The 13,589-nt window shown below is 32.6% G+C and overlaps 2 protein-coding genes and 2 long non-coding RNA genes across 4 annotated transcripts; 2 read left to right on the top strand and 2 right to left on the bottom strand.

Moving 5' to 3' along the window:
* Positions 1 to 319: 319 nt before the first annotated feature.
* LOC126735564 (dimethyladenosine transferase 1, mitochondrial) lies at positions 320 to 1,395 on the bottom strand. Its single transcript, XM_050439595.1, has one exon. The coding sequence runs from the start codon at positions 1,393 to 1,395 to the stop codon at positions 373 to 375; it is 1,023 nt and encodes a 340-aa protein (XP_050295552.1). The 3' UTR covers positions 320 to 372.
* Positions 1,382 to 1,756, bottom strand: LOC126735565 (cytochrome c oxidase assembly factor 3, mitochondrial). The gene has a single exon (XM_050439596.1). It carries the CDS (start codon positions 1,643 to 1,645, stop codon positions 1,382 to 1,384), a length of 264 nt encoding a protein of 87 aa, XP_050295553.1. The 5' UTR covers positions 1,646 to 1,756.
* A 3,279-nt stretch (positions 1,757 to 5,035) lies between these two features.
* Positions 5,036 to 5,634, top strand: LOC126735295 (uncharacterized). The gene is made up of 2 exons (XR_007660364.1): positions 5,036 to 5,224; positions 5,482 to 5,634. It is a non-coding gene; the product is annotated as an uncharacterized LOC126735295 (long non-coding RNA).
* A 6,169-nt stretch (positions 5,635 to 11,803) lies between these two features.
* On the top strand, positions 11,804 to 12,691 carry LOC126735524 (uncharacterized). The gene is made up of 2 exons (XR_007660427.1): positions 11,804 to 12,374; positions 12,434 to 12,691. It is a non-coding gene; the product is annotated as an uncharacterized LOC126735524 (long non-coding RNA).
* Positions 12,692 to 13,589: the final 898 nt, after the last annotated feature.

Here is a 13,589-nt window from a genome sequence, read left to right as displayed (position 1 = left end):
TCCAAGATTTCGAATTTATTATTAGTTTCATACATATATATTTAAAAAATTTACCATTAATTACTTTAAATGTTAAACATATTTTTTTCCAATATTTTTTACCTTATAATTTTTGCTAAAAACCAATAACAAAATATAAATAAACAATAATTTTATTTCAGTAAAACCTCATTAAATAAATATCAATATATTCATAATTATGATTTAATTAACTTTTATACAAAAAGTAATAGAAACTAGGTAATAGCTAATAAACTAATAAGTTCATCTATGTATTTATTAAAAGTGTCAGCAAGATTGTGCAATAAATAATAAATAGTTCTTCAGTTATTGAAAAACTTTATTAAACACTACTATAACAGAAAAATAAAACTATGGGTTACAACTCTGAAACTTCTTCATATAGTCTTCCAACATAGCTTTGGGCATCCTAAAATCATACTCCTCCAAGTGTGGATGTTCATCACAAAGACACTTGTAGGCATAGCAAATCCTGACAAATTCTTCATTAGTAAGTTGAAAGGGTCTGGCAGTTGGCTTCACTTCCGAAAGTAACAATAATGTTTTGCTTAATTTTTCTTGTTTTGGCTCTGGAAACAATCTTTCTATACCCCTAATGCAGTACTTTTGTCTTGTATTAAAAATCGCTCTTACAACTTTCTCAACTGTTTTAAAAGCGATATCAATAAGAGGTTTTTTTAAAGGTACCAAAGTGACCACTGCAACATCAACATCTGGTTTTGGAACAAAAGCTGTTCCAGGAATAGTGAATTTATATTCAACATTACACCACAATTGGCACATAACTGAAAGTCTGCATCTTTGTTTTTCATTATTATTAGCAATCATCCTTTCACCTACTTCTTTCTGGAAGGTTAAAGTCATAGGGGTTCTACCATAGGTCCATGCAGATGATTTCTGGGAAATATGTTCCAACCATTTTATAATTAAAGCAGTTGATATACTAAAGGGCAGGTTTCCTATTAAGTGTATTGGTGACAAAGTATCATAGTGCCAAGGAACATTTTGAGCCCCTATAAGCCCATGTTCGAGGTTATAAGTTAAAATATCACCGACCTCAATGTGCATATCTGTGTATGGTTTGCAAGATTCCTGAAGTAATTCCAAAGAAGGAACAAAGCGAGAATCTTTCTCAACTACAATGAGTTTCTTTGGAGCCTTTTTGACAATAGACCTAGTGATACTTCCTGGACCAGGGCCAACTTCACATACATAATGATCCCTAACATTTCCCGCAGCCCTAACAAATTTATCTGTAATTCTTTCATCCAATAAGAAATTTTGGGAGAGTTGCTTAATAGCTCTTAACCTATAGAGCTTAACTAAATCTCTAACACTAGGTAATGGGGGTAATCTTAGCTTAGTTTGTAACATTTCCAAGGGGCTTTGTGGTCTCGGGTATGTTAAAATCGTCTAGGAAGGTCTCCTGTTTGACCGAGTAGATAGTGTAACTGTATATACCCAGTACGGTGGCTCCAAGGAACCCAAAAGTGATCCAATTATTGCGCCGAACTCTCTTCAATTTGGCAACTCGATCCAAGTTCTCTTTGCTTACGCGGCTGATGAATTCTTTGTCGCTAGCCTTCAATTTATTTAGGTCCACCGGGGGCATGCGGTTAGACATTTTATTGAGCAAAACCGCTGTTTTTTTTCGGGGCTCCGGGTAAAAATTTGATTTTTCAATGTTCCACTCAGATGTATTTCAAATAACCTTTTTATGTTGACATAATTGACATTGACAATTGGTTTCCACGGTAAGGTAGCCTTTTGATCGTCGCGGCCAGTGCGACCGATGCGATTGCTGCGGCAATGCGATCTGTCGTATGGGTACCCCTTTAATCTATTTGAAAAAAGGTCTCTTTTCAAAGCATCCGACCACGACAAAAGCGACAGAGACGATCAACGCGTAGTGTTGGGAAATACAGTGATTTTTCGGTAACCGGTGACAGTGAATTCTAAATCATCGTGATTTTAAACAGTGATTTGAATCACTGCAGTGACTTGAGTATAGATACATATTAAAGTTAAACCCAAAATGAAAATAAAAATAAGAACAGCTGGGTATCTGGCAACGATTACGAATTATGCAGCTCTTAACTGTTTTTTTTCATTAACAATCGTCATAATATTATTAATATTTATTGATTTAATTATCACACCTTAAGATGGTAAAACCGTCATATTTGATTTCACTATCACCACATAAATTGCTCTCAGCTTAATGTGAATTAATTGTAATGAATTATTTTTAATGAATATATGTATATTGCCATATTATTATCTGTAAAAATAAAATCAAGTTTCGGGTTTATGAATCACCTACATTCAAAAATAAACATTTTTTATTAATCGAACTCATAACATTATTTGTAATTTGTAATAAATTACAAAAACAATATAAAAAAACTTTTTTAAAGCAAAACCAAAACGCATAATGAAAAAAACAGAAAATTAAACTCTTTAAATAAATAAAATTAATAAAACAAAAGATAGCTTACTTTTTTCCTAATGAAAAATTAGCATGAAGAAAAATAAGTTTTTCAGCTTTGTTAGAACTTAATTTATTTCTACGCTCAGTTAATATTAAGCGGGCTTTGGAAAACAGTCTTTCACATGGAACCGATGTTGCAGTAATACAGAGTCTTTCCTTAACAAGTTCGCTTAGGTTGGGGAAGTTAAAATGCTGTTCTCTCCAAAATGTTAACGGATTCTCCTGTCTTGGCAAAATGTCAAGTTCTAAATAACGCTGCACTTCGCTAATGGATTTACTGGTTGCATTATGTTTATGTTGTTGCAGTGAACTTTCTTCACTATGTTGTAAATGTCCCCATATCGAAAATTCTCCTTCATCTTCTTCGTCAACTGGGTTTAAATCATTGCGCGGGTTTTCAGTTAGTAATTGCTTTTTTGTCTCAATTTTAGCAGCAACCAAAGCGATTACCTGTTTGTTTGTATTGTCCGCTATTCCACTATGTTGGAATGCCAGCAATTTGAATCGCGGATCCAAAAATGATGCCATAGCCAAAGTATTACTATTTTCGACCTGGTTTAATCTGGAATATAATCCATCTTTTAACTTAGTTATCATACGGACTACACTATCGCCAAACTTTTTTTTTCAAAAATTGGCACAAACAACAAATAGGCCAATAACTAAAGGAATGACGTACGAACCTGTTATATAATTTTCTCCACTTATTGTTTGTGTTGTTTTTTTCAAATGGACGCAATACTTTAGAAAGTTCCTTACATAGATTCCATTCAGAAGGACTTAAAACAGGCACATTTTCGTGGTCTAAAATTGCTATTGTGCTTTTTACAGTATTTTCTAAAGTTACAATGCGGTCAAGCATGAAAATGTAGAATTCCACCTAGTGGCTACGTCCTGAATTAATTTTAGTGGTTCAGCAGATAGATTAATTTGCTTTGGATATTCTGTTAGCTTTTATGTAGCTATATAGCTTTGCCTAAAATGTCCAACAATTGCTCTAACTTTAGTAAGAAGATCAACAATATTGGGCTCAGACAAAGAATCTTTAACTATCAAATTTAATGGATGGGCAAAACATCCAAAATGTTTCCACCCTAATTCCTTAATTATGGCGTTTTTAATATTGAAGGCGTTATCAGAAACTACCAAAATTATTTTATCTAACAGGTTTTAATCTGATACAATTCGGTTTATTGTTGCAGCTAAATTTTGGCCAGTATGATGGCCTTTCATGGCTGAACATTCAAGCAGCAAAGATCTTAATTGGAAATTGTCATCAATGAAATAACCAGTGAACTTTCCGTATTGACTGAAGTCCAGCAATCAGTTGTTAAACATATTTTTTTTTCAATACTATGTACCAATTGCCGACAATCGTTAAGACACTCCTCATATCGTGCAGGGATTAGTGTACTGGAAATTTTTTTTCTATTAGGAAGTTCATATAAGGGATTTAGTGCGTGAATAAATTCTCTAAGACCTGTGTCCTCTACAATTCTGAAGCTCTGAAAATCTTTGAAGAACAACTCCAAAAATGTTTCGTTAATTTCGTTCACCGTTGATTTTCCGATTCTTTTTTGCAAGTATGTTGTAACTTTTTGTTGAGTACTCGATTTAATCATTGCAAGCGATGTCACTGATGTGCCAGAAGTTGATGGAATGACAAACTGTGATGGTGTGTTATTGGCACTGGCACTAGCTGTATTTTCACTGCTGATAGGATTTTTAGTGTTTATGTTTTTTATTTAACCACAATAATACAATGTATAACGAGTTTTAACAATTTCTCCAATCAGTGTTTGAAAACACTGGCCCCGAGAATAACAAAACAGTAATTAATTATCTATAGTAAACAAATGTTTCAATGTTGCTTATAATATTTATACATAAATTAATTAACATTTTTTAAATCTTTTAATTTTTTAACAAAAAATCTATAGTTATTTATATCTTTTATACAATGAGGTAAACTATTAAATGTTTTAGTTGCATCTGTAATAGGATTTCTTAAACCTATGTTAGTTCTTGTAGAAACTTGATAAACATTATTTAGTGATCTTGTTTGATGATTATGTACATTATGGTAAAACATAATATTTATGTTACTTTTTTATCTGTTGTTTATAATTTTATATACAAGTTTACATTGTTCTATCTCCAATATCACTTTTAATTTGTTTAAACTTAAATTTGAATAAATTGTATTAGAACTTGTAAGCCAATCAAAATTAAACAAAATTTTCAAAATTTTATTTTGCAAAATTTGAGCCTTATTAAAATTAACTTCACCGCACATACCCCATACTGGCAAGAGGTACCTAAAATGTGTGAGAAAGAAGGCATTATAAATTTGAAATTTACTTTTTTCAGACAAATAATCTCTACTTCTATATAAGGCAGATAGCATTGGAACTGTTTTATCAAAAATTTTGTTTAAGTGTAGTGACCAATTTAAATTTTCATCTATTTGCAAACCTAAATATTTAATATTCGACACTTTTTTCTAATATTGCAGTATTAATATTAATATTTAGATTATTGCTGACTGACTTATTTTTTTGTTTGAATATCATGTATTTGGTTTTCTCAATGTTAATTTTTAATTTATTTGAAAACAGCCATTTAAGATAACATTTTAGGTCATTATTAATAAGTTGTGTTAAAGAAGTTTCATCTGTTCCAGCATATACCAGTACAGTGTCATCTGCAAAGGTAAAATATCTTGCTTTTAGCTTGGCTAACTTGAGATTCAGTACATAAAGAATATATAAGAGAGGTCCAAGAACGGATCCCTGTGGTACCCCGTAGGTGTTAGATAACCATTCACTAATAATATTGTCAAGCTTTACGTACTGTTTTCTGTCATACAAATATGTTTTAATTAAGCTGTACAATACATTTTTAAATCCCATTTTAAATAATTTGTCTAAAAGAATGTCTATGCTTACTACATCAAAGGCTTTTTTTAGGTCTATGAAGACAGCTATAACTATTTGTTGTTTATCTAATGCCATTGAAATACAGTCTACAAAATCCACAACCGCACCAAGTGTACTACTGTTCTTTATAAAGCCATATTGATATTTATCATTCAATAGATTGCAAGAGTTAATGAAAGATAACATTCTATTTTTTATTATTTTTTCAAGAATCTTGGAGAATACACTAACGACTGAAATGGGCCTGTAATTATTCATATATCTTTTATTACCTGACTTAAAAGACTTATGTCACCAGTTTTGCCGGGATTTAATGTAGTTAAAGCAACTGAGGGATGATTAGAAGTAATGTGTTTTCTTAGATTTGAGTTAGTCGTTTTATAGGAAAGTCTTTTCTTGCACATATTACATGTTGCATAATAATTGTCACCTTCAACAGGCGTAAAAAAATTCCAAATTTCACTAGTTTTCGCTTTTTTGGACATGTTACAAACTGAAAATAAACGAAATAAATTAAAATTAAAAAAACTTTTTTAAATACAAGCTTTTATTTAAATGTACTAAAAAGAATAAAATGAACTTTTCCTTTAAAACTTTTACCATCAATTTATAATGTCACTACACAATTTACTTAGTTGGAAAATTTTTTAAATTAAAATTAATCAGATCAAGTTATAATTTACTTCTTTATCTACACAGGTAAATCTCGCGACAAGCTTATAATATATCATATATAAATTGTGCAGTGACGTTAAAGTTGATGATAAAAGTTTTAAGGGAAAAGTTTATTTTAATTATTTTATTCTTTTTATAGAACATTCAAATAAAAGCTTGTAAAATACTTTAATGTGGATTTTTTTATCTTTCTACAGTCATGCCGTTTATTAATTCATTCATATTATGTATTCATTTAAATAATATTTAAAAGATTAAAAAATTTAATTCGCATATTACAATTTATAAAGCAAATCCGAACTAAAACAACTAAATGTTTTTATTTAAAATTCACTTAGACCATACTTGACTTACCTATACAGTATTATTCTTGCGATAACAGAAACCGGTACTGAACTAACTAAATTCTAAATTCAATAAAATTAAAAAATTTACAGGAAAAATTATAAAAATACACGCTTCCTTATTTGTTTACGACGCAAACAGCAGAGATAAACTAAAATTAAAAGCTTTTATTTTATTTTATAAGTGTTGACCAAATTTAATTTAACATTTCTGGCCTATTACGCCGACTGCCGAAAGAAAAAAAACCGACAACTTAACATTCGCAGAAAAAAGCGGCGCCCTTTGTCGGTATCAGTCGAGCGTTTTTGTATGTTCTCTTTGACTTGACAGTGCCCGCCACGTCTAAACAATATAACCGATATAAATACCATATCTGCTAAATCACCGTTTTCCTTCACATATTATTTTTTATTTTAAATAATAATGTATATATTTCGAGCAGCGCGGTCATCCAATGCGTGTAGTGTCGATTGCAGTATTCGCTTCGATCACTGATCACCGTATTTGCAAAAAGTCAATCACCGGTAGCGGCAGTGATTTTCGATTCACCGGTGAAATATCGCGGTTATCGATATATCGCCCAACACTATCAACGCGGCAGTACGACTTGAGTCTAAAGCACACTCGGTCACAAAATTTAGAATCAAGGCGGGAAGAGCTATGTTGCCAGTTCTTCAGTGCAGTGGCATAGCATAGCCTGTGTTTGTTTGGTGATTCATTAGAGTTGACAAGTTAGAGGTTACGAGTACGACGGTTACGAATTTAGTTTTAGACAACGTAGTCGTGTATTTATTTATCTATGATAATAACGGTGTTATATAGGGTGTAACATAAGTGATGACTTTAATTTTAAGGGGTGATTCCTTGTCATATTTTAAGTAAAAAAGTTCATATAAACATATGTCCGGAAATGCTTCGTTTTCGAGATACAGGGTGTTAAACTTTTTTTTTTTAAATCGATTTTTTATTAATATCTCATAAACTCATTTACCGAATTTGTTGAAATCTTTACATATTATTAGTCACTTTATAAGGTACCTTTTGGAATTCTCAAATCTGGCCTAGAAATGTCAGGGGCGTGCCCACGGGCTAAGTCGGATGATTTTTTTGTAAAAAAAATATCGCCCGGTACATTTCTTGTAAGTATGATATTTCTTTTAAATAAAGCATCTAAAAATGAAACTTTTTTGTCTCTTAAATTTTTTGCGTATAACAAAGAATTTTTGGTTCGTTTAGAAATAAATAATTAAAAATCATATCTCAGCATGTTTATTATTTAACAACTAAGAAAAAACCTTAAATTAATTTTTTTGCAAAACGCATATTTGACCGAAAACAAAAATTAATAAGATGCTATTTTTGATGTTTAAATTTTAATGCAATGGCGTCGTAAATGGTTACCTTTTTAAAATTTATTTGTTGTTTGTGTACGCCACCATTTTTTTCTGTGCGAGATATTTGTACAAATTTAAGCAATTAAAAATACGATCGCTTAATTTTTGTGAAAAATAATAAAAACTTACTTTAGTTTTAAATATCATCAAAATTTTATTAAATCAAATGCTGAAAATGAGAACCACGACTGTCAATACAAGCACGCCATCTTCTTCCCATCGACTGGCGCACACGTTCGAAAATTCCTGGTGTGTTGCGTATGACATTAGAAGAGTTTACAATCCGGTTTCTCTAGTCGTTTTCATCCACAACTGGCGTCGCATAAACAAGCGATTTCAGATATCCCCAAAAGAAATAGTCCAGAGGATTCAGGTCTGGAGATCGTGCTGGTCATAGCTGAGGTCCCCCCCGACCTATCCATTGCTGAGCAAAAGTATCATTTAGATAGTTTCGAGCGACAAGACTAAAATGAGCAGGTGCACCGTCGTACATAAACCACATGGTATTTCTTGTTGCTAGTGGTACGTCTTCTAATAAATCTGGCAATATTTCTTCTAAAAATTGTCTGTAGTGAAGTATCACCATTCAGCCTAGGAGGGAGAAAGTACGATCCGATAAGATGATCACCGATAATTCCGGCCCAAACATTTACGGAAAACTGCTGTTGAAATCCACCTTCTCCAATGGCATGGGGATTTTTAAAGTCCTAAAAATGGTTATTGTGGAAGTTTCTGATGGCTTCCCGTGAAAAACAGGCCTCATCTGTGAAAAGAATTTTAGCCGTAAAATTTGGATTCTGGGCAGTTTTTTGAAGAAACCATTGGCAAAACTCTAATCGTGCAGGAAAATCTGTTGGCAACAGTGCTTGCACCAGCTGAATGTGGAATGGATAAAGTTAATTTGTGTGCAAAACCCTCCAAACACTTTCGTGGCTGATGTTAAACTGTAACGATAATCTTCACGTGCTTGTTGACGAATAGCCAATCGAAATTAAATTTGCTTGTGTTAAGTCTTGTGCTATGTTTTGTGCTGCTAGAATGGCAATTTTTGATATAATAAATGAGCAATAAGTTTGGGTGCATCGTTTGAATTAGTTTGGATTTTACTGGAAGTGGTCCCGTTAAATTTAATAATTAAAACCTCTAATAATATTTAAGTTTTCTAGTTATAATTTGATATAATTAAGGTACCGCATATATTAGATAATTTTTTTAGGGGATAATGCAGAGCATAGTGATTATCTAGTATTAGATGAATCAGACACCAATATAAATCGTGAATCAGCTATATTAGAATTAAGCAAAAACAAACCAGTTTGCCAGGATATCAACAAACGTAAAGAAAAGTTTCTGACTTCCACTCAGGAAATTTTAAATTGAGTTAAAACTAATGAAGAAATGGAATGCCTTGAAAGATTGATGGCTCTAGCTAATCCATCATTAGCGGGCATCAGGGAAAAAAACAAAGTCTTTTCCAAAAACAGACACCCCAGCTCCTAATAAAAATATTGTTTCTCAGAGAAGATTGTTCTCCACGAAAAAGAAGAGGTCTGGTAAATTTACTGGAAAGAAAATGATACATACTCCAACTGATATTAACCAAAATGCTGTTTAGCTTTTAAGCAAAAACCTACAATAAGACTGGGTTAAATATCGTTATTTTTGGGTAATTTATTGATACTTGTAAAATATTTATAATAAAAATGTTTAAAAAAAAAGTGTTTTTTAGCCTCCCACTTTGAAACAAGTTAAAATAGAGACCTCCTGTATAATAAAATAAAAAATACTCAATACTCAATAAGACCTTTAAAATGATCACCAGACTTTTTTTTCAAATAACTTTTTTCCAAGACGTTAGCTGTCATCTTGATGACATTTACAAATGTAATTTTTATCCTCAAATAAAATATGTTTACATTAAAACTCCATTGGCAAAATGCTTCACAAAGAAAAAAGCAGTATTTTTTTTATTAAAATTTCGAAATTTATTATTATTATTTTTAAGACTAGGTATACATATCTTAGATATTTTTTAATCAAAAAAAGATTGTTACTCTTTCTTTTTCATTAAAAACTCTTTCTGGAATCTTTGTTCAAACAATAAAAAAATTCTTTTCTTATCGTTCGACACATCTTTTGCGAAAAAAACTATAAGCAACTGAACAATCGAAACCAAAAAAGATTATTACCCCTGTTAGGGTTTTTGTATTTTTTTATGGGAGTTAATTGAATTGTACCTAAAAAATATAAATGAATTTAAAATTTTAGATAAATATTTTAATATTCTGTATATCTTTGTAATGATGCATTTTTGAATGGTTTATAAAATGCATGATTATATGGTAGGGACCTTACCTATAAAAAACTATAAAAGAATTATCTAAGAGCTGCAAATTTGGATGAAAACTAGCCTAAGAAATATATAATTTTTATTTTGTAACGCCGCTAGCCGCGGCATTAAATCTCCTGCTTTTCTGTCTAGTAAAACAAAATACAAAATACATACACACGCACATTTAATTTTCTATTTTAATTTCCTGGCGGAAAACCATTTAAAAAAAGTGCCATCCGGCAACACAGCTCGGCCATCGTTGACATGGCCTAAGAGCAGCAGCGTCCCCACCACTTTTTTATTTTGTGACTGAGTGTGCTTTAGACTCTAGTGGCAGTACGACCCGACTGCTCTAGGAGCAGTCCGGTCGCATTGTTCGTAGAGGGCGCACGCATTTCGAAAGAACAAAACTATTTTGTGTTTCGAAATGGCCCCGTTTTCGAACGAAGATGATGAAAAATTAATTGAATATGTCGCTAAGAATCCACCAATTTATAATTGCAGTCTCTCTGCATATCGAGATAATATTTGGAAAGGAATTGCAGCAGAAATAAACAAAACAGGTAGGTGTCATTTATATTAATTATTAATCAAGTATACGAGTATAATACAGTTCACTTTACTGTTTTCGATTTATTCTTTCGTTTTGCCATGGTACTTGTCCTTGAGTTATGAAATATTCTTCTTGCTAATGAAATTAAATTTTCAGTCGGTAAATCTGCTTCGATATTTTTAGTGTAGTAAGGTTTATTACTCTTTTCTAAATAAGCATCTCGTAAAATGTTGTGGAGGCAACAAGCAACCATGACAATATTATCACATGTTTCAGGAACAACAGCTATTGGCGTATAAAATATTCTGAAGATCTGGCTTAGTAACGCGAATGAATTTTCTGTAACTCTTCTAGCGCGGCATGATCTGTAGTTAAATATCGCTTTAGGTCTACTTTGTTTTTGTTTAGCATCATTCTTGCAAAATGGTTTCATAAGATACGTATCCAGCCCAAATGTCTCATCCGCGACTAAAACATTTGGAAGTACAATATTACTTTTAGGAAGTTTGTTGTCGTCCGGTACATTAAAGTTGCCAGAAGCAATTTTTTTTCCTATCGCACTTTTGTTAAATATTCCACTATCTCCTTCCTTTCCATAGGAACCCACGTCTACAGCAATAAATTTGTAGTTTGCATGCACGATTGCTAATAAGACCAAACAGAAATATTCTTTATAATTATGATACAAAGATCCGGTGTTTGCTGGGCATCTCAAACGGATATGCTTCCCATCCATGGCACCAAAACAATTCGGGAAGTCCCATTTTGTAAAAAAATCCGCTATAATGCGATTAAAATCCGTTACACTAGGTACAGGCATAAATAAAGGAAGTAAAACCTTTTTCAATATTTCTAATGTTAGTTTCACAAGTTTTCCGATATGGCATGCAGAAATGTGGTATGCAAATGCTAATAATTCGAAAGATTCTCCCGTAGCCAGAAACCTGAAAATAAAAACAAAAGCCTATTCTTATTATAGCAATTTTTTAAATAAGTTTATAATTTTGATTACACTTTCGTTTCAGATGAAGAGTGCAAAAAATGATGGCGCAATATTAGAGATAGCTACTTTCGGTATAAGCGAAAAAATAAGTTGCCGACAGGGTCATCAGCAGAACAAAAGGTACCTAAATGGATACTGTTTAATCGTCTTTTATTTCTTGACAAAGTTTCGAGTGAGAGATTAAGTACTACTAATATAAATGAAGGCGAGACAGAAATGACAGATAACGTGGATGAGGTTGAACAAACAAATTCTCAGTTGTCATCGCAAAATGCTGAAAATGTGGGAATTATAGCTGCAGCAGCAACGACTCGCACAAGTTCAGCCGATGCAGTTTTCCTCTCAACTACAGGTACGCGTCGACTTAATCGCAAAAAAAGAAAGCCGGACTCAAGTAACGACAAGATTATAGAGCTACTAAAGAAAAGAGAGGAACAAAGACAAGAAACTTTCCGAGGAATATTTCAACAGTCGCAAGCATCAACCAACGGTCCCCTTCATTCATTTTGTGAACACATTAAATCGGTGCTTGAATCATTGTCGCCTTCTCTACAGATAGAAGCCAAAAGGCATATTTATAATACCGTCAGTAAGTACGAATTACTAGCAGTCCAAAGTAAGGTACAGCATAACAATCATTACGATTATCTTGGATCAAGTAGCACGCATTCATCTACTAGCACTCCGTTTCCACGGGAGAGGTCTCTATCAGTACATACAGATATGTCAAATTCTAATCCTTTTAACTCTCCACCGATGCAGTCCCCAGAAAGTTTTTTACCGCCTCAAACTAGCACCGATTGTTCGCAAGGAGCTGAAGATAAAGCTGATGATGAAATAGATTTTGAATCAGTACTTTTAAAGTTGTAAATTACAATAGCGTTTAGACTTAAATTGTAAAAACTTACCTTAATGTGATAAAAAGTTTTTCTTCTGGAGTTATGGATTTTCTTACAGTGCGAGGTTTAAAGTCCTCACTGGCCAAACTAAGTACGAAATTAAATTGGTCATAATTTAGTCTGCAGTATTTTCGAAATATCTCCCCGTCATTTTTTAAATGCCTTTCAATGAGAATATTGAACGAACCTTCACGAGTACGTGATTTATACAGTTCCTTAACGGGTTTTCTTTTTTTTTTCAACAACAAGTGATGTAGAATTAAATCATCTTCTTCCTCTTCCAGTAATAACTTGCAATACTTCAACGTAGAATTCATTGCAATATATATAAACACCAAAAAAGTCGCAAACAAACTGATGCTTTTAAACAACTTTATGCAAATGGATTTTACCTTTTGAGTTGAAATTAAGTAGGTGGTCTCGAAAATTTATTATAAGTCTTCTGATTATTATGAGCTTAATAAACCATACTCTTCATCTCTAGAGAAGTTTCATGACTTCATTAACCAAAATTCAGATTTCTTAAAACAGGCATAATAGTAAATAAAGCAAAATCAAAATTGAACGTCCATCTCGGGAGGGCCGCGCTTTCAAAGCGTAAACGGATCCACCAAAACGGATCCGAATCTCCCACATGGTGCAACGTTGCCAACTGTTATTTCGCCGCTTGAGTAAAATCGGCTGTATACAAACCACAGAGAAAATCCTTGACTCCATTACCGGCCTCATTATCAGTGGAGGCAAAATCATCGCCGGGAGCCAAAACAAGGAATATCGAGGATGAGCGCCTCGGACGGCTACCAAACTGATTTATCGATCAAAAGTGAGGACAGCAGAGTGAACAGAGAAAAAACAAGAGAAAGAGCGGGGTAAGACTTTGGCTTTTTTTCCTCCTCGAAATTTCCATTTCCCAATCCCGTCTTGATCTTAAACAAAT

Source organism: Anthonomus grandis, chromosome 4, assembly GCF_022605725.1.
Source record: "Anthonomus grandis grandis chromosome 4, icAntGran1.3, whole genome shotgun sequence".
Lineage (NCBI taxonomy): Eukaryota > Metazoa > Arthropoda > Insecta > Coleoptera > Curculionidae > Anthonomus > Anthonomus grandis.
The sequence above is the reverse complement of the archived record's forward strand: the minus strand, read 5'-3'. Positions and strand labels throughout refer to the sequence as shown.

What these genes read in the sequence shown, in the direction of transcription:
- LOC126735564 (XM_050439595.1), bottom strand. Translation starts at nt 1,395, where the DNA reads ATGTTACAAACTAAGCTAAGATTACCCCCATTACCTAGTGTTAGAGAT.
- LOC126735565 (XM_050439596.1), bottom strand. Translation starts at nt 1,645, where the DNA reads ATGTCTAACCGCATGCCCCCGGTGGACCTAAATAAATTGAAGGCTAGC.